Source organism: Hyla sarda, chromosome 1 (assembly GCF_029499605.1).
Source record: "Hyla sarda isolate aHylSar1 chromosome 1, aHylSar1.hap1, whole genome shotgun sequence".
NCBI lineage: Eukaryota > Metazoa > Chordata > Amphibia > Anura > Hylidae > Hyla > Hyla sarda.
Window position 1 is genome coordinate 396,627,204 of NC_079189.1, and position 25,111 is coordinate 396,652,314.

Consider the following 25,111-nt stretch of genomic DNA (forward strand, 5'->3'; position numbering starts at 1 on the left):
TTTTTTTAATAAAATGTATTAAAAAAGTAGGAATTTTGGACTTTTTTTTCCCCGTTCACCGTACGGGATCATTAACATTTTATTTTAATAGTTCGGACATTTACGCACGCGGCGATACCAAATATGTCTATAAAAAAAAAAATGTTACGCTTTTTGGGGGTAAAATAGGAAAAAACGTACGTTTTACTTTTTTCTTGGGGGAGGGGATTTTTCACTTTTTTTTTTACTTTTACATTTTTTTTACACTTGAATAGTCCCCATGGGGGACTATTCATAGCAATACCATGATTGCTAATACTGATCTGTTCTATGTATAGGACATAGAACAGATCAGTGTTTTCGGTGATCATCTGCTCTGGTCTGCTCGATCAAAGACCAGAGCAGGAGACGCCGGGAGCCGCACGGAGGAAAGAGAGGGGACCTCCGTGCGGTGTTATGAATGATCGGATCCCGCAGCAGCGCTGCGGGCGATCCGATCATTCATTCAAATCGCGCACTGCCGCAGATGCCGGGATCTGTATTGATCCCGGCACCTGAGGGGTTAATGGCGGACGCTCGCGAGATCGCGGGCGTCGGCCATTGCCGGCGGGTCCCTGGCTGCAATCAGCAGCCGGGATCAGCCGCGCATGACACGGGCATCGCTCCCGCGGTTATGCACAGGACGTACATGTACGTCCTGGTGCGTTAAGTACCACCTCACCAGGACGTACATTTACGTCCTTCGTCCTTAAGGGGTTAAGCTATTTTTTTTTTGGGCAGAACAAGCTGTAGATTTTATTGATCCTTTTATATGGGGTACATATGACTTTTTGATCAGTTTTTTGGGGGAGGCAAGATGAAAACAATTCTGTCACTGTGTGTGTGTATATGTAATATATATTTATTTTTATTTTTTTTATTAAGTGCGCCGTGCAGTATAACAAAAATAAAAAATGAGAAAAACAAAATTTGTGTTGCCAGATTCTGACAGCCATTACTTTTTTAAATTTTTGCTGGCCGAGTTGTGTGAGGACTTTTTTGTAGTTTCAATTGTTACCATTATGGGGTACCCCTTGGTAATTTTTTGTGGAGGCAAGATTAGAAAAATATTTATCCTTGTTTTAAATGGGGTTTACCGTGCGGTATAAATTACATGCCATCTTTATTCTACGGGTATGTACGATTATGACGATACCCAATTTATATACTTTTACATTTTTCTTCCTTTTTACAGCAAAAGTAGATTTTTTTATGCTTACCGTAAAATCTCTCTCGGAGGATCCATTGGGGGACACAGAAACTGGGTATAGGCTCTTGCCACTAGGAGGCGCTGACACTAGGCATACAAAGAAAAGTTGGCCTCTCCTGGCAGGATATACCCTGCCTACTGACCCTGAGCTAATCAGTTTAGTCCCAAAGCAGTAGGAGCGAACCGACAGAGAAAGAACCAGCAAGTGCCCGAGGGTACCAGAAAAAAAAAGGAACCGAAAAACACCCCTCGGATGAAACAAACCGAATTTTAGTAACAACAACGGGTGGGTGCTGTGTCCCCCAATGGATCCTCAGAGAAAGATTTTATGGTAAGCATTAGGGATGTCCCGATACCGATACTGGTATCAGGGCCAATACTAGCCATTTGCATGGTATCGGGGACTTGTTTAATGTCCCCGATACCTGGTGCTGCTCTGCTGCCCCATTCACATCATAGTGTTCCATGGAGGAGCATGTAACACAGGTCACTCCACCTCCTCCCCAGCGCCCAGCGTAATGCTACACAGGAAGCAGAGTGACTTGTATGTCACATGCTCCTCCATAGGACGATACGATGCGGACCAGAGGACAGAAGAACGGGGCAGCAGAGTGGCAGCACCAGCACCCGACCCGAGGAGGTTAGCTGCCTGCAAGGAGGGGGCTGCTACTAATGTCTAATAGGGGGGGGGGGCCCTGCTGCAGTCTAATTGGGGGGGGGGGGCCTGCTGCAGTCTAATTGGGGGGGGGGGGCCTGCTGCAGTCTAATTGGGGGGGGGGGGCCTGCTGCAGTCTAATTGGGGGGGGGGCCTGCTGCAGTCTAATTGGGGGGGGGGGGGGGCCTGCTGCAGTCTAATTGGGGGGGGGGGGGGCCTGCTGCAGTCTAATTGGGGGGGGGGGGGGCCCTGCTGCAGTCTAATTGGGGGGGGGGCCCTGCTGCAGTCTAATTGGGGGGGGGGCCCTGCTGCAGTCTAATTGGGGGGGGGGGCCCTGCTGCAGTCTAATTGGGGGGGGGGGGGGGCCCTGCTGCAGTCTAATTGGGGGGGGGGGGGGGCCCTGCTGCAGTCTAATTGGGGGGGGGGGCCCTGCTGCAGTCTAATTGGGGGGGGGGGCCCCTGCTGCAGTCTAATTGGGGGGGGGGGGGGCCCCTGCTGCAGTCTAATTGGGGGGGGGGGCCCTGCTGCAGTCTAATTGGGGGGGGGCCCCCTGCTGCAGTCTAATTGGGGGGGGGGGCCCCTGCTGCAGTCTAATTGGGGGGGGGGGGGCCCCTGCTGCAGTCTAATTGGGGGGGGGGGCCCCTGCTGCAGTCTAATTGGGGGGGCCCCTGCTGCAGTCTAATTGGGGGGGCCCCTGCTGCAGTCTAATTGGGGGGGCCCCTGCTGCAGTCTAATTGGGGGGGGCCCCTGCTGCAGTCTAATTGGGGGGGGCCCCTGCTGCAGTCTAATTGGGGGGGCCCCTGCTGCAGTCTAATTGGGGGGGGCCCCTGCTGCAGTCTAATTGGGGGGGCCCCTGCTGCAGTCTAATTGGGGGGGGCCCCTGCTGCAGTCTAATTGGGGGGGCCCCTGCTGCAGTCTAATTCCCTGTTCTGTCCAATGGAGAAGAGAGAAATCTTGGCTCATACTACAGCAGCCGCCTCCATTGTACACAACAAGGACCCACATATACGGTAAGCTACGGAAAGGTACGGACATGAGAATTGGAAGCTAACTGCCATTGAAGCAAAATAGAAAGAGCCGACACTTGACCCTTGAGAGCGCTGATGATCTAAACCAGATTGTGAAAAAGCAAGAAGGCACGGAAAGGAAAACACAACCAGGGAAAAAGGACTGAGCTTCAAACCACCTGAAATAAGCCTTCCAAGTGTGGTGGAAAATCCTAGTGGAGGAAGGGTTCCGTGCTCAAAGTATGGTGCGCCATGCCGTCAAATGCAGCCACTTTAAACTGGGGTGGCAGAGAGGACCCTGGGAGAGCAGATCAGTGAAAACTGGTAGACGCAGCGGTACATCGGCGACTAGCCGAATTACGTCGACGTACCACACGCGCTTGGGCCAGTCTGGAGCCACTAGAATGGCGGGAACGTCCTCCGCCCTGAGTTTCGCAGAACCCTGGGCAGGAGAGGCAAGAAGAGCTAAGGGAGATGGAAGGACAACCACGGAATGACCTGATAGTCCACCGACAGAGGGTCTCGTGACCTTGCAACAAAGAGGGGAACCCGCCTGTTGTGGCGAGACGTGAAAAGATCCACATCCGGGGTCCCCCAAAGTTCACAGATCTGTGCACCTCCGGATGGAGAGACTACTCCCCCAGATCCGCTGAAGAGTGGCTGAGAAAGTCCGCTTCCCAATTCTCCACACCCGGAATGTGGATCACGGAGAGGGCGGAAGCCTATTCTCGGCCCAGATCAGAATCTTGGAGACCTCCTCCATCGACGAGCGACTGCGTGTACCGTCCTGTCGATTGATTTATGCCACAGCCGTGGCGCTGTCCTACTGAACACAGACCGGCCGATCCTGAAGGAGGATCTCCCAATGGAGGAGGCAAAGAAAGGAGACCCAGAAATATCAGAGACTGGGAGGGGGATAGGAGAGACTCCTCTTGATTGATCCCCCAACCGAAGGCTGACAGAGTCTGTAACATGAGATCAAGGCTCTTCAGATTTTGGGACCGGGACGGGGCTTTGATCAAAAGGTCGTCCTGGTAGGGGAGAACTGAGATCACCCGGCTCCGAAGAATGGCAATCATCGCCACCATAACCTTGGTGAAAACCCTGGGAGGCGTAGCCAAGCCAAAAGGAAGGGCCAAGAATTGGAAGTGGCCCGCAGGGACAGCAAAGCGGAGGAAACACTGATTGGCAGGGGAAATAGGGATGTGGAGATAGGCTGTTAGAAAGGATGTCCACTGACAACAGAAACTCCCCCTGGTCCATGGAGCAAAGGGACTCCATGCGAAAATGACAGCCGCAAATGGCGGTCGAGTAATTTGAGGTCCAGAACTCCTTCTTGGGAATGACGAAGAGGTTCGAGGAGAACCCTGAAAAAAGCTCCTCGACCTGAAAAGCCGCTGCCACAGAAGGGGACCGTGGATGACGGGATCAGAAGAAACGATCCGTGGGGATGGAAGCAAATTCAATTCGATAACCATCGGAAATGACGTCCCGTATCCGGGAGTCCTGAACCTGAGCCAACCAAACGTCCCCGAAGAGAGAGACGATCTAGGTGGGGGCACCCCTTCAGGAAGAGGAAGGCTTACGGGTACCAGACTGTGCTATAAAACCGCCAGAGCGATTGTCCAACTTCCAGGAAGGACGTGCCTTGAAGCTTCAGAAATAATTTAATCTTGACACTTCCCAAAAAGTCGGGAACCGGAGAGAATTCTTCAAAGCAGCATCTGCATCTCACACCTTCAGCCACATGGAGCGTCGAATGGCAACCAAATTACCTGAAGGAAAAATCATGCAACAAGCTGACTCCAAGACTGCTGAGCAGAGAAAGTCACCCGCCTGAGAGAGCTGGCGAGTAATATCCGCCAAATGCTCCCTGGGAGCACCCCGACAGGACGCCCTGGCATAGATGGGAAGCCCAAACCGAAACAGCCTTGGCCACCCAAGCGGATGTAAAGGTGTGAAGCAGGGCCAAAGTCAAGTTTCGCCAAGTTCTCTATCTTTTTGTCTGCAGGATCCTTAAGTGATACTACGTCCGCTAGAGACAGAGTAATAGATTTGGACAGGCGAGAGACTGGAGGATCAACTGTAGGTGGTACTGTCCACTTGGAAACCAGATCCGGAGGAAAGGGAAACTGAGCTTGAATCTTCTTGGTTCCCTGAAATAGTTTGTCTGGGTGCTTCCAAGCCACATCCAACAAGGCGTCAAATTCTGCATGAGAACTGAAAGCCTTGGGAGAACGTCGAGAGCGGTGAAAAGAAACTTCAGGATCAGGATCCAAAGATTGTGGGTTCTCTAGATGAAAAGTGTCCTTGATGGCTGACACCAATTCGTCCACCATTTCAGACACTGCAGAGTGGTCCTCATGATCGGAGGTGGATTCCGACCCTTCATCCGCTATTTCCCCTGGGGAGTAGGAACCTGCAGAGTTAACCTTAGACTGATGCGTGTGAGACCTGGAACGAGGAGTCTGAGACCTGGGATGATGACCTGGCGAACTGCCCCTGGAGTGGGGGCGCTGCTGACAAGCTGGGGAAGAGGAGCGAGACCTACGGGACGAGTGTGTATCCCGAGTATGTGACTCTGGAGAAGAGCCAAAGGCAATCCCCTCAGAGCGCTTGCGAGCGTGTTGGAATAGAGGGTCAGGAGATATGGAATGAGACTCCCTGGGAGAAGTACGCAGACCTGTCCAAGGCGGAAGCCACAGGTATGGAGACCCTTAGCCAGCTCAGAAATCAACTGGGTAAGGGAAGAAACCCACTCTGGGGAGGGATGGACCCCCCGCATTCCAGGGCAAGATCTTGAGACATCGAAACAGATGGCATGGCTCGCTTGGAGGAGCAGACGGAACAGGTGGACTCAGGGGAACCACTGAGCAGTTTTGTTTTGCAGCCCACACAAGCATAATAGGTGACTAGGGCCGCGGTCGCCTGTCTGGGGGGGGGGGGGGGTTCAGGTATGGGGTCGGACATAGTTGCTAGAAACAGGCTGGAGCAGAAAGCAGACAGTAAATGCCCTGATGCCGGAGCTGAGGAGACCAGGAGCAGCTGCATGATATGTCCACGGAGCAGGAGAGATGAGAGGAGGAGCTAGCAGTCCGTACCAGAGGATGCCTCCACCCTAGAACAGACCCCATTGGTGAAAAAAGGAAGGTATTGGCCAGCAGCAGAAGTGGGCGGGAGCTCCGCCACAATCACTAATGCGAGCGGGGAAGAGTCCCGGACCCAGCTGCGGGCTATATTAAAAATATATATATATTTGCAAGCAAAAGTGAAAGTAAAAAGACGTCTGGCGCGCGATTGCATCGCAGCTGCAGGAGCTGCGGCCGGTGTCCCGGATGGAGAAAGCACTGTGCCGGTAAGCAGTCCCCGGTGCCCCACCAATGTAAGAAAAATCACCTAATTTTATATGGCAAATATCGGACAGCAGGGTATCCAATGAGCGACAGTGGGATTCCCCCTCCCTCTGTCAGACCTGTAAATGTGGCGCTCACTGATCGAGGCATTTACAGGGTTAACTGTCAGGATTAGAACTCTGCTCTTGACAGTTGCAGTGAGACCTCGGCTGCATATGACAGCCAGCACCCACCACTCACAAAGCTGTTAATTCTCTGTGATTGATATACTTGTCACAGAGTGTAAAAGGGGTTATCCAGGGATAGAAACAGAGAGCTAATGTCTTCTAAAAACAGCAGCACGCCTGTCCTCAGGTGTTGTGTGGTATTCCAATTTGGCTTCATTCACCTAAATAGAACTTAGCTGCAAAACCTAACACAACCTGAGGACAAGTGTCGTGCTGTTTTTAGAAGAAACTAGCTCTGTGTTTCTATTCCTGGATAACCCATTCAACTACCTCCCCATATTTTCTTGTTCCGTGATCTGTAGTTTTTATTAGTACTTTTGCATATATGGTTGTGAAGATACGTGTTCAGGGAGAAAAATTAACAAGCTGCTGATAACAGCTATCATTCACAGTATATAAAGAGAGTGCAGCTCCTGTGCTCGCTTCATAGTCGAAATGCTACTCAGGATGTAAATGTATGTCCTAGTGCATTAAGTACTAGGGCGTACATTTACTTCCAATGTCCTTAGTGGGTTAATAAACTGGAAGAGTATGTTAATATGGGCTATCAAAGTATACCTGTCGTCAACAAAATTTTTTTTATATATTCTAGATAATACCATTATATGTATATTTGTAAATATACATTGGTTAAAAAATGTGTATATTTTTGTCCCTGAAGCTATTGTTTGTGTGTCTCTATGAGTCCAAATACAGGAAGTGAGGGTGAAACAGCAGGGCTCTGTGCACTGAGGCTCTATAACATGCTCCTGGCTCATACATAAGGATGATTGATAAGCCAAGATCCTGCACAGAGCCCTGCTTGTCCTGCCCTCACATCCTGTATTTGGTCTCCTCATAGAGACACACAGACAATAGCTGCTGGGACAAAAAATTTTCACCCAAAAACACACACAATTTTAAACCAATGTATATTACAAATATACATATAATGGTATTATCTACATTATATAAAAAGTTGATGTTACCGACAGGTACACAAAGAGAACCATTATGACCCAAATTGTCAGAAAGGTCAGGCATCACAATTAACCCCTTAAGGACGCAGGGTTTTTCAGTTTTTGCATTTTCGTTTTTTCCTCCTTACCGTTTAAAAATCATAACCCTTTCAATTTTCCACCTAAAAATCCATATTATGGCTTATTTTTTGCATCAACAATTCTACTTTGCATTGACAGTCATTTTACCCAAAAATCCACGGCGAAACGAAAAAAAAATCATTGTGCGAGAAAATCAAAGAAAAAATGCAATTTTGTAACTTTTGGGGGCTTCCGTTTCTACGCAGTGCATATTTCGGTAAAAATGACACCTTACCTTTATTCTGTAGGTCCATACGGTTAAAATTGTACAATACTATTATAGGTTTAATTTTGTCATACTTCTAGAAAATTTATACGTTTAAAATTGTCATCTTCTGACCCCTATAACTTTTTGCGTCGTGATCTGAAGTTTTTATCGGTACCATTTTTGTTTTGATTGGACTTTTTGATCACTTTTTATTCATTTTAACACGCCTGTGATCAGTGTTATCGGCGCTTGACTGATCCTGCCTGGATCTCAGGCACGGAGCAGTCATTCGCCGATCGGACACAGAGGAGGCAGGTAAGGGTCCCTCCCGGTGTCCTGTAAGCTGTTTCACCACGGCGGTCCCGAACAGCCGGGATAGTTTCACTTTAGACTCGGCGGTCAGCTTTGATCGCCGCGTCTGAAGGGTTAATACAGGGCATCACCGCGATCGGTGATGTCCTGTATTAGCCGTGGGTCCCGGCCGTTGATGGCCGCCGCGATATGACGCAGGGTCACCACGTGACCCCGCGGCATATCGCGGCAGCCGGCGTAGGACGTAAATATACATCCTTTGTCGTTAAGGAGTTAACCCCTTCATGACCCAGCCCATTTTCACCTTCATGACCTGGGCATTTTTTGCACATCTGACCACTGTCACTTTAAACATTAATAACTTTGGAATGCTTTTACTTATCATTCTGATTCCGAGATTGTTTTTTCGTGACATATTCTACTTTATGTTATTGGTAAAATTTCACTGATATTTGCATCCTTTCTTGGTAAAAAAAAATCTAAAAATGTCATGAAAATTTTGAAAATTTAGCATTTTTCTAACTTTGAAAGTCTCTGTTTGAAAGGAAAATGGATATTCCAAATAAATTACATATTGATTCACATATACAATATGTCTACTTTGTGTTTGCATAAACAAAATTGACAAGTTTTTACTTTTGGAAGACACCAGAGGGCTTCAAAGTTCCCGCAGCAATTTTCCAATTTTTCTCAAGATTTTCTAAATCGTAATTTTTCAGGGCCCAGTTCAGGTTGGAAGTGGATTTTAAGGGTCTTCATATTAGAAATACCCCATAAATGACCCCATTATAAAAACTGCACCCCCCAAAGTATTCAAAATGACATTCAGTAAGTGTTTTCACCCTTTAGGTGTTTCACAGGAATAGCAGCAAAGTGAAGGAGAAAATTCTAAATCTTTATTTTTTACACTCGCATTTTCTTGTAGACCCAATTTTTGAATTTTTACAAGGGGTAAAAGGAGAGAAATCACCCTAAAATTTGTAACCTAATTTCTCTCGAGTAAGGAAATACCTCATATGCGTATGTAAAGTGTTCGGCGGGCGCAGTAGAGGGCTCAGAAGGGAAGGAGCGACAATGGGATTTTGGAGAGAGTTTTTCTGAAAGGGTTTTTGGGGGGCATGTCCCATTTAGGAAGCCCCTATGGTGCCAGAACAGTGGACCCCCCCACATGTGACCCCATTTTGGAAACTATACCCCTCATGGAATTTAATAAGGGGTGCAGTGAGCATTTACACCCCACTGGCGTTTGACAGATATTTGAAACAGTGGACTGTGCAAATCAAAAATTTTATTTTTCATTTTCACAGACCACTGTTCCAAAAATCTGTCATACACCAGTGGGGTGTAAATGCTCACTGCACCCCTTATTATATTCCGTGAGGGGTGTAGTTTCCAAAATGGGGTCACATATGGATATTTATTGTTTTGCGTTTGTCAGAACTGCTGTAACAATCAGCCACCCCTGTGCAAATCGCCTCAAATGTACATGGTGCACTCTCCCTTCTGGGCCTTGTTGTGCGCCCCCAGAGCACTTTGCGCCCACATATGGGGTATCTCCGTACTCAGGAGAAATTGCGTTACAAATTTTGGGGGGTCTTTTTTCCCTTTTACCTCTTGTGAATATGAAAAGTATAGGGCAACACCAGCATGTCAGTGTAAAAAATTTATTTTTTTACACTAACATGCTGGTGTAGACCCCAACTTCACCTTTTCATAAGGGGTTAAAGAAGAAAAAGCCCCCCAAAATTTGTAAGGCAATTTCTCCCGAGTACGGCGATACCCCATATGTGTCCCAAAACTGTTGCCCTGAAATACGACAGGGCTCCAAAGTGAGAGAGCGCCATGCGCATTTGAGGCCTGAATTAGGGATTTGCATAGGGGTATTCTATGCCAATGATTCCCAAACAGGGTGCCTCCAGCTGTTGCAAAACTCCCAGCATGCCTGGACAGTCAATGGCTGTCCGGCAATACTGGGAGTTATTATTTTGCAACAGCTGGAGGCTCCTTTTTGGAAACAGTGTACCAGACGTTTTTGATTTTTTGGGGGGAGGGGGGCTGTGTAGGGGTATGTGTATATGTAGTGTTTTTTACTTTTTATTTTAGGTTAGTGTTAGTGTAGTGTAGTGTTTTTAGGGTACAGTCACATGGGCAGAGGTTCACAGCAAGTTTGCCGCTGGAAGTTTGAGCTGCAGCGCAAAATTTGCGCCATCTCAAACTTGCAGCACTCACTGTAAACCTCCGCCCATGTGAGTGTACCCTGTACATTCACATTGGGGGGAGGGGGCAAACATCCAGCTGTTGCAAACTCCGAGCATGCCCTTTGGCTGTCCGTGCATGCTGGGAGTTGTAGTTTTGCAACAGCTGGAGGAACACTGGTTTGGAAACACTAAGTTAAGTAATAAACTTTCAAGTGTTTTGCAACCAAACTTAGTGTTTCCAAACCAGTGTGCCTCCAGTTGTTGCAAAACTACAACTCCCAGCATGCCTAGACTGCCCAGGCATGCTGGAAGTTGTAGTTCGGCAATATCTGAATGATCAGATGTTGCCGAACTACAACTTCCAGCATGCTTGGGCAGTCTGGGCATGCTGGGAGTTGTAGTTTTGCAACATCTGGAGGTCCACAGTTTGGAGACCACTGTATAATGGTCTCCAATCTGTGCTCTTCCAGATGTTAGAGAACTACAACTCCCAGCATGCATGGACAGTCTGAGCATGCTGAGATTTGTAGTTTTGCAACATCTGGAAGAGCACAGATTGGAGACCATTATACAGTGGTCTCCAAACTGTGGGCCTCCAGATGTTGCAAAACTACAACTCCCAGCATGCCCAGAAAGCTAAAGGCTGTCTGGGCATGCTGGGAGTTGCAGTTTTGAAACTCTCAGAGGCAGCAGTGAGATTGCTTTACGGCGATCTCACTGCTGCCAATGAAGATGCCGCACTGCTGCTGCAAACTCACCTCCGGGACGCATGCGCAGCCGGGACCGCATGGAGGACGCCGGGACACCACTCGGACGGGTAAGTGACGTCGGGGGACGGATCAGGGACACTTAGCAGAGCGGTGTGTGTCCCGATCCCCGTGATCGGGACTCACACACCGCGCTGCTAAGTATTTTCATAGCGAAGCGCTGCTATCAGCTAGTCAGATTTGACCAGCTGATAGCACCGATCGCTGGGGGGGGGGGGGGGGGATGAAACCCCCCGTGGTCGCACGGTAAGATGGCTGGCTATCAGTGACAGCCACCATCTTTCCGGGCGCTGCGGGATGCCGCGAGTAGCGGCAGTAATGTTCATGACGTACCTGTATGTCATGGGTCGGGAACACCTTGCCACCCATGACGTACAGGTATGTCATAGGTCGGGAAGGGGTTAAAGGGGTACTCCAGTGGAAAAAAAATTTAAATCAACTGGTGCAAGAAAGTTAAACAGATTTGTAAATTACTTTTATTAAAAAAATCTTAATCCTTCCAGTGCTTTTTAGGGGCTATATACTTGGATTTCTCTGATGTCACGACCTCAGTGCTTTCTGCTGACCTCTGCTGTCCATTTTTGGAACTGTCTAGAGCAGGAGAAAATCCCCATAGCAAACATATGCTGCTCTGGACAGTTCCTAAAATGGACAGCAGAGGTCAGGAGAGAGCACTGTGGTCGTGACATCAGAGAAATCCAAAAATAAAAAGCATTTCCTCTGTAGTATACAGCGCATAAAATGTATTGGAAGGATTAAGATTTTTTAATAGAAGTAATTTACAAATCTGTTTAACTTTCTGGCACCGATTAAAAAAAAAAAAAAAAGTTTTCACGGGAGTACCCCTTTAAGTTGCCCTAGTTTTTTTAAAAGTCCCTAAAGCCAACATGTAAATGTGTGGTTGGTCTACAGCATACTTTTCACATAAGTAACGTTACCTGCTGGTATTGGGAATATTTAACTGGATCCTTCTCAAAAACTTCATAGGTTTGGGATTCTAAGTTATCCATCAAAGGCTGTAGAGAAAATCATACAATCAAAAAGCTGCAAAGTATCTTATATACATAAACAACAACAACTTTGTAATTTGTACCTCAAGTTGCTTTAAAAAAAAAAAAAGAAAAAAAAAAAAGCTGTCAGATTTTACCATCTAGAACGAATAGTAACAAAATATGTATGGTAAAATCTTCATTCCCCCCATCCCTGGGAGATATTCCTGCTTGCAGAGATTGTGAGGATATATAAGTTTGAAAGTGTCACCCCCCCCCCCCCCCCCCCCCCAAAAGCCCTGTAAGTAGTCCTTAGGGTGGGGAGCTATACTCCCCTAGTTCTGCAGTAACCACATCTCCTCATTGTGACTGACAGCCAGGGCATGGCTTGCATCACCGATCTGCTCCTTAAACAGACGGAGCAGAGCAATAACGGGCTGTCAATCATGCTGAGGGGGTGTGGTTACAGCGGAACTAGGGGAGTATAGCTCCCCACTCAAAGGACTACTTACAGGCTCGGTGGGGGATACTTTTAAATTATATATCCTCACCATCCCAACAGGCAGAAACCTCTCCTGGGGATAAGCAAGAAGATTTTATCATATGCTACGCATTATATATGGTAAAATCTGGCGACGGGTTCAATTTAATCCTATCACTCACAAGGACATGGTCCCTGCATTACTAAAACAAGTCTATTATTTATATAGTCTTCTTTCTTACCTGCAGGGGTGACTGTAAATAATCCTCATAACCTTTAGCAAACATCTCATAAGAATTTGGCGGAGGGCGATTCTGACTTAAATACTCTAAATATTGCAAGTAGGAACAGAAATCTTTCTCGGAGTGATGGTGTGCCCCAGAGATCACAAACTGCACCTCCAGCTAGAAAACAAATTATATAATGTGAGGCACTATACCAATGTAACTACCAATAAATATTTTGTCTTTTAGAAACCGTAGTGTTACCTTAAACAGTCGGAAGATGAGTCGCTGGTGTAATTTGGACAGGACGGGGAATCCTTTCTTGTTAGTGAGGAATATGCTGGTTGGAAGTATAGCTGCCTTGATGGGTTCACCCAACCACCGGTCTATCACGTTACTACCTGGCAGATCGGCACCCACCTCAATAGCTAAAAGGATGTAATTTGACAATAAATGTGACAAAGCCAATCTTAATAGGATCACAAGTCAATAATCTAAAAATTTATCAACTCACCCAAAGCAATTTTCTTGTTGTAATCACAAAGCGTCCTGAAATTATGCCACCTAAGTAGTAATGAGACCGATCAGCACCCACTCGTCATCCAGGACGCCCAGTACATTCCCATTCCCTTCCACTTCTCACCATATCCATGTCCTTTCTTCTCCAATGCTCTCTTCACCATCACAATTCTGAGCAGGCTCATTCTCTATGAGGTCTTCTCGCAGGTCATTAGAAGCCATTAGCGGCACTCTCATCCAGAACTAATGAAGATGAAAGTCAATTCAGTGCTAGTGCTCATACACCAGTGAGGACTCAATGAGCAGAGTAACCTTACCATTGTGGAATGGTGGCCTGTGTGAATGTGATTTAGGAGCAGCCGAGCCAGGTTGCTGTTTCCCTCTTGGGTAATCGGAATCAGAAAAGCAGGAAGGCCGAGATAAGCCGAGAAGTTTAACTCCTGTAGCAGAGCCTGCAATGTTAATGTTCACATATGAGGACCACTGGATGATTTGCAGATGCTGGCTGTCTTATAGAGGACATTCAACTGTGGCCTTGAAGTTGTTTTGAAAGCCATGAGGAAAAAGGTGGCACAAAAGGAACCTATACTCACCTGATAAAATCTATTGCCATTTTAGTGGTCCTCACCAGTCTTTGTTTTTCCTGCACCAGCAGTGACATGCCTGTATACCCCTGTGACTGTTGTAGTCAATCAATGGCCTTAGCGCTGTGACATAAGACTGCTGTGGTCATGCCATCGCTAAAGAACTAAGACCAGTGGGGGAACAACATTGGATTTTTTTTATAATTATATTTTGCCTTTTTATTTAATCAGCCATTTTGTTCTGATCTTTGAAAACCTCTTAAAGGCTCGTTTACACAAGCAAATTTTGCTGCTTATTTTCAGCTGGTAAGTCAATGAGCAAATAAGTAGCAGAAAATAAGCAGCAGAAAATAAAAAGCAGCAGCTAGATTAGCTATGGAGAATCCGCTCGAGTGAACGAGCCCTCAGGGTGAATTCACACGTACAGTATCCTGCGCATGATGATGTGCAGATCTTGAACCTGCAGATTTGATGCTGTGTTCAGTCATTTAGTTTACGTTGAAATCTGCAGCATAAAATCTGCAGGTTCAAGATCTGCCCATCAAATATGCAGAGGATACTGTACGTGTAAATTCAACCTAAGGGTAAGTTCATACGTGCGTATTTTTGCTACAGAGCTGCTGCAGATGTTGCTGCCCATTGACTTCAATGTCATTTAGTACCTAAGGGTACGTTCACACATACAGGATCTGCTGCATATTTTTTGCAGCTGATTTTGCTTCCCATTAACTTCAATGAGTTGCAAAATCAGCTGCAGAAAATATGCAGCAGATCCTGTACGTGTGAACGTACCTTAAAGAAGATATCCCATGCAGCAAAGAAAAAAAAAATACCTAGCCATGCCATAGTATATTCACCTACCACCTCTCTGACATGTTTGTGATTTTTTTTCCGGCCCCCATTCACTGGCTATTCAGCTCATAAATTCCAGTTACTTCCTGGTTATGGTGGCTATGCCTGTGATCTCAAAGACTACATTTCCCTGCATGCACTGCTCACATTTCCTGCTCTCAGCTGCCTGAGCAGAGAGCTTGTTACCACCCCTAACTTATGTTAGTCACTCCCACATAACACTGAGCTCCAATCATAGCCCTATACAGCAGGGTGGCCACGAGGAAACAAAATGTAATCTCAGTGCTCAGAGAGAGGGACCCTGGAGTTGAAGCTGCAGTTTTACACTGTAAAATCACTCCCTCCCCCTCCTCCTCTCAGTGAAATAGCTTTACACTGGCACAATCACCTCCCCCCTTCTCTGCCCTGCACTCCTCTCTACCCAGTGCTCAGTGTGACAGCTCCCTCCCCTCTCCTCCGTTCTCAGTGTAAAAACATTAGCAAGGAGAGGGGAGAGAACTATGATCTGAATCAGCCGACATATAGGCAGTGCTGCTCAGCCAATCACTGCAGAACAGAGGGAGGACAGTGTGAATATTCATCAGATGGGAGGGGCTAAGGCCGAGCTCAGGGAGCTCTCTGCAGCACAGGGGTTTTCTGGGTAATTGTCACGTCACGGCCCCTGGATGCTGCTGATAACAGCCTGAATAGGGGGTCGAAAGTCATGAAAACCTGGAACAGCTGAATTTCCTGTCAGACAGAAGAATGCAGATAAAGCTTGTTTCTAAGCAGCATTGGTAATGGAAGTGATTTACAAACCTATATAACTTTACCTTCTGCACTAAAAGCTGAACAATTGTTTACTGTGAGACTTGTCCTTTAATCAAATACTCTCACGAAGGCCATTTCCTGCCCATATGACCTATTGGAGTATATTAACATCACAGCAGGTCCTCTGCCTGGAACCACCATCTATTAGTCAAAGCACAAAGTCACTCCCATTGTGGCGTCATCCAGCCATCCTAATATTAAGTGGATGACCATTACTCTGACACTACAGCCACAGCAGATAAAATATCTGGCTAAGGCCCCTTTCACACTGTAAACTTTTTTTTTTTTTTTTTTTTTTTTGCAGTTGCCAGCCATCATTTTGCCATATGCTCACTGGCAAATAATGGGTCCCGATGGACCCCATAGTATTCTATAGTCACCATTATTTTAGGAGAGAAAAGCCAGAGAAAAAGACGGTGCAAGTACTATTTTGTCTTTGGCTTTTATCGATCCTAAAAAACGGGCTTCACACTGCCGGAGACAGCCAGCAGTGTGAATGTAGCCGAAGGCTTTCCCCAGCTGTTTGCTGTGGGTGCCAGGAACAGGACTTAAGGGGGCGATCAGCCAATTGCCCTGGCAGATTCATTCAAGAGAGGCTTTCTTTGGCGAATCTGCCCATATGAAGCTCATATGTAACACATTGCAACATAAGCGAACAACAACTTCAGAAAATAAAATGAATCAGTCTAACATATACCAACTGTTTTTATTTGACCCATAACTAGTACTTCTGCTACAACATCTAACCAAAAATGACAATTACAAACTTAAGACCCCCCTACACATTAGAAGTCATGATGTTCTAACATCCAGATAACAAAAACCAGACATGTACGAGTATGTTACTATTTGCTCTTACCACTTCTGATGTTTTGCGGATTGATGGTATTTCTGAATCGGCTTTTATCCATTCTGAGAGCTTCCCTACAATAAGCGAGTTCCAGTCTGTAAGAGAAAAGTTTTCCTTTTGAGCCAATAATAGAAATCAAAAACCTTACCCAAAGAAAAACTTGCTTTACAAGTGCCAGTGATGAGACCCACAACAATGGCTGCAACATCCAAGTATAAAGATCATATTTTGATCCACAATTTTTCGCCAAATAATTTATTAAATAAAGTTAATGAATCACCTAGATTAGAGGCAAATAGTGAAACATCTTTTTTACTAATGTTTGTTTATTGTAATTTTATAAATACATTTTCTTTCCAACATTATGGGGGCAGCCATCTGGCCTGAGCTGCATTCAACAGCACTTAGAGATATGCTTTACTGTCCTCTTTTGCTGTAATGATATACTGATCACTCCTATCTATGTATGTGTATGAAGAGCTGGTGCCAGTGCTGTGGCCACAACACAAGCAATGATGCATCTCAGGCTGGTCATACAGACGGCAGCAGCAGGATGAAGGGATGGGTTGGACAAAAGGGGGACTGCAGCGTTACCTGTTGCTAAAACCGAAATGATAAGTCCTTCATTGTTATCTTCTGCAAATCAGCATAAATGCATTTATAGTCATATCTCAAGAACGACTGGAAAGATTTTGGTCAGCTAAGTATTGATAGAAAGAGGGTCATACGCATGTATATTCATGTTAGTGCGGGTGATCCTTCAGTCAGTTTCCCTTTAAAAAATATATATCATAACATGAAAAATTTGAAACAAAACCGACTGCCAAACCTCCTACATATACTGAAAAAGAAAAAAAAAAAAATAACCTGTCTCCAGCCACCCTTAGGGTCTATTCACACCTACAGTATTCTGCACAGATTTGATGCACAGGATTTTCTGCTGCAGATTTCAATGTAAATTAAATGACTGAATACAGCATCAAATCAGTGCAGAATACTGTACGTGTGAATAGACCCTTAAAGGGATACTCTGGGGAACAAAAGAGGATAGGAATTAAGGGGGAGATTTATCAAAACCTGTCCAGAGGAAAAGTTGCTGATTTTACAGAAATGAAAGAAGCAATCTTATTGGTTGTTATGGGCAATTCCGTAACTTTTCCTCTAGACAGGGGGAGATTTATCAAAACCTAAGTGTCTGATCACAGGGGACCGACCGCTGGGACCTCCCACAATGTTCTTTACAAAGCCTGACTCTTGCACCGAACTTACCATTCAGTAGCTTCTCCGAGCACACTGACCCCACCCCATCGTGATGTCATGCCCCCTTAATGCAAGTCTATGAGAGGGCGTGGCTGCCGTCCCTCCCCCTCCATAGTCTTGCATTAAGGGGGTGGGGGTGTGACATCATGAGGGGGCAGGGCCGTGACATCACGAACCGTCGGCCCCTATATCGCAAGTCATCAGTCCAGGAGCAAACCTCGCTCCGTGCAGCAGATGACTGGGGGTGCTGCAGGAGAGCTTGCGGTGGTCCCCAGTGGTGGGACCCCCGCGATCAGACATCTTATGCCCTATCCTTGGATGGGGGATAAAATGTCTAGGGGCGGAGTACCCCTTTAAGATAAGATGGGGGGCCAGAGCGCTCAAGAGAAGAAGCTGCTGAATCTAGTGGTGGCTGCAGAGAGACAGAGCGTTCCATTTTCAATGAATCTCAATGCTGGAAAACAGGAAAAAACTTGTGAATTCTATGAAGATATATTACAAAATGTTACCCATTTAGATGAAGGCAAAACAAGGTATATAATTTCTGAACAATAATTTTAAAACTCACTTTTTTTTATAAACAAAAAACATCTAGAATTAAAGACATGTTTTTAGCCTTTTTTTTACAGCCAAAAAGATATGCAAAAAAAAAAAAGCCATATTTTGTGCTATAAAAAGGCCAAATAGGACCTAACACTTTTTATGGCCATAAAAAAAAAAAAAAAAAAAAAATATCTGCGTATAAATAGTCTAACTATAACTCAAAAGAATTCAATAGTAAAAATACAGCCACTTTACAGTCCAAAAAATGGCAGGTAACTTCTTGGACTATTGGTAATAATAACCTATCGGTGCGGGTCTGACAAGTAAGGAGCATTGGAGCGAATACAAGTCCTGCAGCTTCTTCACTATTTACCAAGCAAAGTGCCAGTCAGTGGCAGAGTTACCTGGTAATGCAGTTCTTCTTACTGAAGAACATGGAGCCCAACATGTCCAATCCTCTGCGCCCACAGGCAGTAAGCTGCAGCTAGAAATACCTGGCATCGGCTTATTGCCCTTCATCTACTGAAATGAACATGCACACTTGGCTGAGCCAGAGATAACCGTCAGCCAAAGTAGCGCTCAACTGACAGGTATTTAATATGCAAGGCCACCATTATCCAGCACTACTGTACATCTGTTCCTGGTGCCCGTCTTGCTTGTGGAATTTGTTTAACCCAGTTATTATTCTGAAGCTTAACACCTTCCCGCTAGAGGACGTATGCATATGTCCTGCGCGGGCTCCCGCGATATAACGTGGGGTCACGCGCTGACCCTGTGTCATGTCGGACCCAGCGGCCATGAACGGCCGGGACCCGTGGCTAATACCGGATATCACCGATTGCGGTGATGCCCGGTATTAAACTTTCAGACGTGGCGATCAAAGTTGATCGCCGCATCTAAAGTGAGAGTAAAAACTGCGGGTTAGCTCAGTAGTGCTGTTCGGGACCACCGCAGTGAAATCACGGTGTGCCGACCAGCTTCCAGGACAGCAGGAGGATCCCTACCTGCCTCCTCGCTGCCGATTGCCGAATGACTGCTCCGTGCCTGAGGTCCAAGCAGGAGCAGTCGAGCGGCGATAACACTGATCATTGCCATGCTATTGCCTGGCAGTGATCAGTGTAGGAAATCAGTGTGTGCAATGTTATAGCCCCCTATGGGAATTAAGTGTTAATAAATGTGATTTAACCCCTTCCCTAATAAAAGTCAGAATCACCGCCCTTTTTCCATAAAAAAAAAATAAAAAATAACTATGTAAATAAAAATATAAACATATGTGGTATCGCTGTGTGTGTAAATGTCCGAACTATAAAAATATATTGTTACTTAAACCGCACAGTCAATGGCGTACATGTAAAAAAATTCCAAAGTCCAAAATAGCGTATTTTTGGTCAATTTATACCATAAAAAAAAATTAATAAAAAGCAACCAAAAAAATCCAGTCAAAACCAAAATGGTACCGATAAAAACTTCAGACCACGGCGCAAAAACATACTGCCTCATATAAGGAAAAAAGTTATAGGGGTCAGAAGATGACATTTTTAAACATATACATTTTCCTGCATGTACCGTATATACTCGAGTATAAGCCGACCCGAGTATAAGCAGAGACCCCTAATTTCAACCCAAAATCCCAGGAAAAGTTATTGACTCGAGTATAAGCCTAGGGTGGGAAATACATCATCCCCCCCCCTGTCATCATCCAGACCCGTCATTAACATCCTCATCATCATCACCGCCTGTCATCATCCAGACCCTCATCATCATCACCTGTCATCATCCCCTTGTCATCATCCCACACATCCCCCCTTCATCATCCCCTTGTCATCATCCCACACATCCCCCCTTCATCATCCCCTTGTCATCATCCCCACCCCCCTTCATCATCCCCTTGTCATCATCCCACCCCCCCCCCTTCATCATCCCCTTGTCATCATCCCCACCCCCCTTCATCATTCCCACCCCCCCCCTTCATCATCCCCACCCCCCCCCCCCCTTCATCATCCCCACCCCCCCCCCCCCTTCATCATCCTCTTGTCATCATCCCACACCCCCCCTTCATCATCCTCTTATCATCCGCCCTCAGTGGTCTTCAACCTGCGGACCTCCGGAGGTTTCAAAACTACAACTCCCAGCAAGCCCGGACAGCCGATGGCTGCCCGGGCTTGCTGGGAGTTGTAGTTTTGAAACCTCTGGAGGTCCGCAGGTTGAAGACCACTGTGGGTGGAGAGTTCACTCGAGTATAAGCCGAGGGGGGTGTTTTCAGCACGAAAAATCGTGCTGAAAAACTCGGCTTATACTCGAGTATATACGGTAGTTATGATTTTTTCCAGAAGTACGAAAAAAAATCAAACCTATATAAGTAGGGTATCATTTTAACCCTATGGACCTACAGAATAATGATAAGGTGTCATTTTTACTGAAATATGCATTGCCTAGAAACGGAAGCCCCCAAAACTTACAAAATGGCCTTTGGGTAAAATGACTAAAGTCACTGCAAAGTAGAATTGGTGGTGCAAAAAATTATCAATCATGGATTTTTGGGTGGAAAATTGAAAGGGTTATGATTTTTTAAAGTAAGGAGGAAAAAAAAAAGAAAGGGCAACATCGGAAAAACGCTATGTCCTTAATGGGTTAAAACTATATGAATTGATATCTGCCTAATACTGTAAAGACGGTAAAGTATACTCCATCTCTTCAAGTAGTCATAAAGTAAAAGAAATAGTGAGGGCAGTCAATGACCTACCTCGTCCGGAAAGGAGTAAATCTGAGCGAGTCTGTGGTCCAGGTCGAGACTTAGCGGGCTCCTGATGGAACTCTCTCTTAAAGCGTGGATGGAATATTGGCATGCACAGGAAGTCAAAGCTAAGAAAAGACATGGAAAGCAAAAGACGACATATCAAATATCATGGACCACACTTCAAGGCAGTGTTTCCCAACCAGGGAGCCTCTAGCTGTTGCAACACTACAACTTCCAGCAAGGACAGACAGCCAAAGGCTTTTAGATGTATAACACGTTACGGCCCCTTTCACACTACAGGTATCATCCTGTGAAAAACCTCTGTTATTACTCCTGCCAAAAAGTCCTGAAAACAGTCGTCAAAAAATTCATGTCAGTGTTTTTTTTTTTTTTAAAGGAGTACTCTAGTGCAGAGTACTGCTGCTCCGTCCTGCCCGGGCTGCAAAATAAATGAAAATGAACCATCACTCACCTCCCTGGGTTCCCGCTGAGCGCCACTACAGCTGATCGGTCCTCCGGTCCATCCTCTTCATACTTCCGGGTGTAACGAAGCGTTACATGGCGCTTAGCCTATCGCCGGCCGCCGCGATGTTCTGCCTCGGCCCATAATGGGCTGAGCGCCATGTGACGCTTCGTTACACCCGGAAGTATGAAGGAGATGCACCGGAGGACCGATTAGCTGTAGTGGCGCTCCGCGGGAACCCAGGAAGGTGAGAGATGGTACATTTTCATTTATTTTGCAGCCCAGGCAGGACGGAGCAGGAATACTCTGCACTAGAGTACTCCTTTAACATGCTTTTGCATCAGCCATGTCCGTTTTTACTAATGTCAGTTATTTTTGCAGGCACAAAAGACGGTGCATGCACTAATTTTTGGTCCGGCAAAAAAATAAAAAAATAAAAAAATATAAAAGGTGAAAAAAAACGGGACGTTAGACTTTAATGTTACATTTTAAGGGAACTGGATGCTCAAAATAACATCCATTATCAGTTATTGTCAGGTTTTTTTTAACATCCGTTTATTGTACTAAGCATGCTCCGTACAGCTTTACAAAAAGGGTAAAAAAACGATGTAACTGGTAAATGATGATAATGGATGAACAACATCACGCTTTTTAGGAAAAAAAAAACATTAAAAATAATGGATAATTGTCATCAGTTATCATCCGTTATTACCAGTTATTGCATCTGGGTTTTTTCCATCTGTTGCTGTAAAATAACAGCAGTAAAAAAGCAGGATGATCCCTGTAGTGTGAAAGGGACCTAACCGTTATATAGGGTTAAAGGGGTACTCCGGCGCTTAGACATCTTATCCCCTATCCAAAGGATAGGGGATAAGATGTCTGATCGCGGGGGTTCCACGGCTGGGGACCCTGTGATCTTGCACGCCGCACCCCCTTATAATCAGTCCCCGGAGTGTGTTCGCCCCGGGTCTGATTACTGACGATCACTGGGCTGGAGCATTGTGATGTCACGGCACCGCCCCCGTGTGACATCACGCTCCGCCCCCTCAATGCAAGCCTATGGGAGGGGGCATGACGGCTGTCACGCCCCCTCCCATAGACTTGCATTGAGGGGCGGAAAACTTGATATCTTACACAGACATGTCAAAAGTTTTCATCTGTCAGGGTTTCAATGCAGAGAGAAGTGCATGGCAGCGCTCTTCACTCCCTGACTGTGTGCAATCCATTTCATTACAGGAGATGGGCTCCATTATAAGTCTACGGAGTCAGACCACGTGCCGAGCCAAGGAGTGAAGCACACAACCCACTGCCTTTTAATAATCAGACTGTAAAAGAAAGATCTTTCTTAAAAGGTGTTATCCCCAAGATTAAAAGCTTTAAGCTATTAGCAGGATAGGGGACAAATAATCAATGGGGGTCTAACAGCTTAGGGTCACTACTAATCACAAAAACAGAGGTCCCTTGACCACCAAATAAATGGATAGATCAGTGTTTCCCAACCAGGGTGCCTCCAGCTGTGGCAAAACTACAGCTCCCAGCATGCCCGGACAGCCTTTGGTTATTCGGGCATGCTGGGAGTTGTAGTTTTTCCAGAGCTGGAGGCACCCTGGTTGGGAAACACTGGGATAGATGGATGCATTTATGCATGCTCGGCCACTGCTCTGGTTACTTACTATGGGAGTACTAAAGATACCACATACAGTTGGATGGGCGATAAGTTTTAATCATGGGATACCACTAGAGATGAGCGAACTTACAGTAAATTCGATTCGTCACAAACTTCTCGGCTCGGCAGTTGATGACTTATCCTGCATAAATGAGTTCAGCCGTCAGGTGCTCCCGTGGGCTGGAAAAGGTGGATACAGTCCTAGGAGACTCTTTCCTAGGAATGTATCCACCTTTTCCAGCCTACCGGAGCACCTGAAAGCTGAACTAATTCATGCAGAAAAAGTAATCAACTTCCGAGCCGAGAAGTTCGTGACGAATCGTATTTACTGTAAGTTCGCTCATCTCTAGATACCACCTTTGAAAGAGTACTGTGGTGCTTTGGATAGGGGATAAGTGTCTAACTGCAGAGTGTCCGACCACTGGGCGCCCCACTCTCCCCAGTAATGGAGTGGCGTCCGCCATGCATCTCTATGGGAGAGCAGGAGATAAACACTTACACTGGGTGACAGGGCTATAAACAGTAGACATAGGGCCCCAAAGCCAAACTTGCAATGGGTTCAGATTCTGATATGACCACAATCTGAGACCTTCAGAATAAGCAAAGCCTGTGATTATTTCACTAAACTGAATACACGGGGAGGGTGCACACAGTGGTGTCACAGCAAAGGAACGTCTTACGAAAAAAGTGCGATGCCCCTGTACAGGAAAAATGCAAACCCTGGGTTCTCCATGATTGAGGGTTCGTTCACACAAGCGGATTTACTTTTAAACTTGCAGTGTTTCCCGATGAGAGTTTGAAAGGGGGCGGGCAAATTTTCGGCAGCGGAATCTCCACCGTGGAAAATCTCCCACGGACCCCCTTTAAGTCAAAAGGGTCTGTGGCGGATTTACCACAGTGGAAATTCACTGCCGAAAATCTGCCGCAGACAGTTCGCCCCCGCTTCCAAACTTGTAGCGGGAAACACCCTGCGAGTTCGAAAGCAAATACCCTTGTGTGAACAAAACCTAAAACTTAGAAAAGGGCTGTACTGTATTACATTTTCCACACACCCTTTCAAAGTCCTCACTAACTAACCCCACTGAATTGTGGGGCCCTATAGAAGCTTCAATGGCTCCTAGCCTTGTATAGTGTTTTCCAACCAGGGTGTCTCCAGCTGTTGCAAAACTACAACTCCCAGCATGCCCAGACAGCCGAAGGCTGTCTGGGCATGCTGGGAGTTGTAGTTTTGCAACAGCTGGAGGCACCCTGGTTGGGAAATACTGGCCTAATAATTCCCCCCCCCCCCCTTACTGCGCAGCAGCCAAAAATTATAATGAGGATCTTAAAGGGGTACTCTGCTGGGAACAACTTATGCCCTATCCAAAGGATAGAGGATAAGATGTTAGATCGAGGGGGTCCGTGATCTCCAGCACGGCACCAGTCATTCGTGGCACAGAGCAAACGCCACACCGTGCCCGATGACTGGCAATGTGGCCCATCTCCATTCACGTCTAAGGAAGGAAGCATGATGGCTATGTACCAGCCATAGATATAAATGGAGGGAGCGTGGCGTCACGAACGCAGAAGCTGCAAGCTTCCATGTTCTGGACGCCGCCGCTGTCGGCATGGAGACCGCGGGTGTCCCCACCAATCTAACATCTTATCCCCTTATCCTTTGGAGAGGAGATAAAATGTTTCACACGGAGTACCCCATTAACACGTGAACAGGCTACAAATACCACCAGATTGTGCCAGATGATGAGGGGCGGAAGGTTTGATGAACATTGTTTTCTCCATATGAATTTATATGGACAATTGTAACCCACTTAGATCCACAGCACCAGGGAAGATGAAGTCTAGAGATGAGCGAACTTACAGTAAATTCGATTCGTCACGAACTTCTCGGCTCGGCGGTTGATGACTTTTCCTGCATAAATTAGTTCAGCTTTCCGGTGCTCCGGTGGACTGGAAAAGGTGGATACATTCCTAGGAAAGAGTCTTCTAGGACTGTATCCACCTTTTCCAGCCCACCGGAGCACCGGAAAGCTGAACTAATTTATGCAGGAAAAGTCATCAACTGCCGAGCCGAGAAGTTTGTGACGAATGGAATTTACTGT

The 25,111-nt window shown here is 46.2% G+C and overlaps 1 protein-coding gene across 2 annotated transcripts in view; it reads right to left on the bottom strand.

Moving 5' to 3' along the window:
• PRMT5 (protein arginine methyltransferase 5) overlaps positions 1 to 25,111 on the bottom strand; it is a 39,703-nt gene that overhangs the window by 13,435 nt on the left and 1,157 nt on the right. Inside the window, exons 2-9 of one of the 2 annotated variants that reach the window (XM_056526819.1) lie at positions 20,890 to 21,008; positions 16,353 to 16,438; positions 13,565 to 13,639; positions 13,372 to 13,490; positions 13,243 to 13,292; positions 12,993 to 13,156; positions 12,747 to 12,908; positions 11,973 to 12,050 (exon numbers count right to left, since the gene is read on the bottom strand). In XM_056526819.1, the coding sequence (XP_056382794.1) occupies positions 11,973 to 12,050; positions 12,747 to 12,908; positions 12,993 to 13,156; positions 13,243 to 13,292; positions 13,372 to 13,490; positions 13,565 to 13,639; positions 16,353 to 16,438; positions 20,890 to 21,008 (853 nt within the window). Of the gene's footprint in view, positions 1 to 11,972; positions 12,051 to 12,746; positions 12,909 to 12,992; positions 13,157 to 13,242; positions 13,293 to 13,371; positions 13,491 to 13,564; positions 13,700 to 16,352; positions 16,439 to 20,889; positions 21,009 to 25,111 lie in introns of both variants that reach the window. The other variant, XM_056526810.1, reaches the window with a different exon arrangement.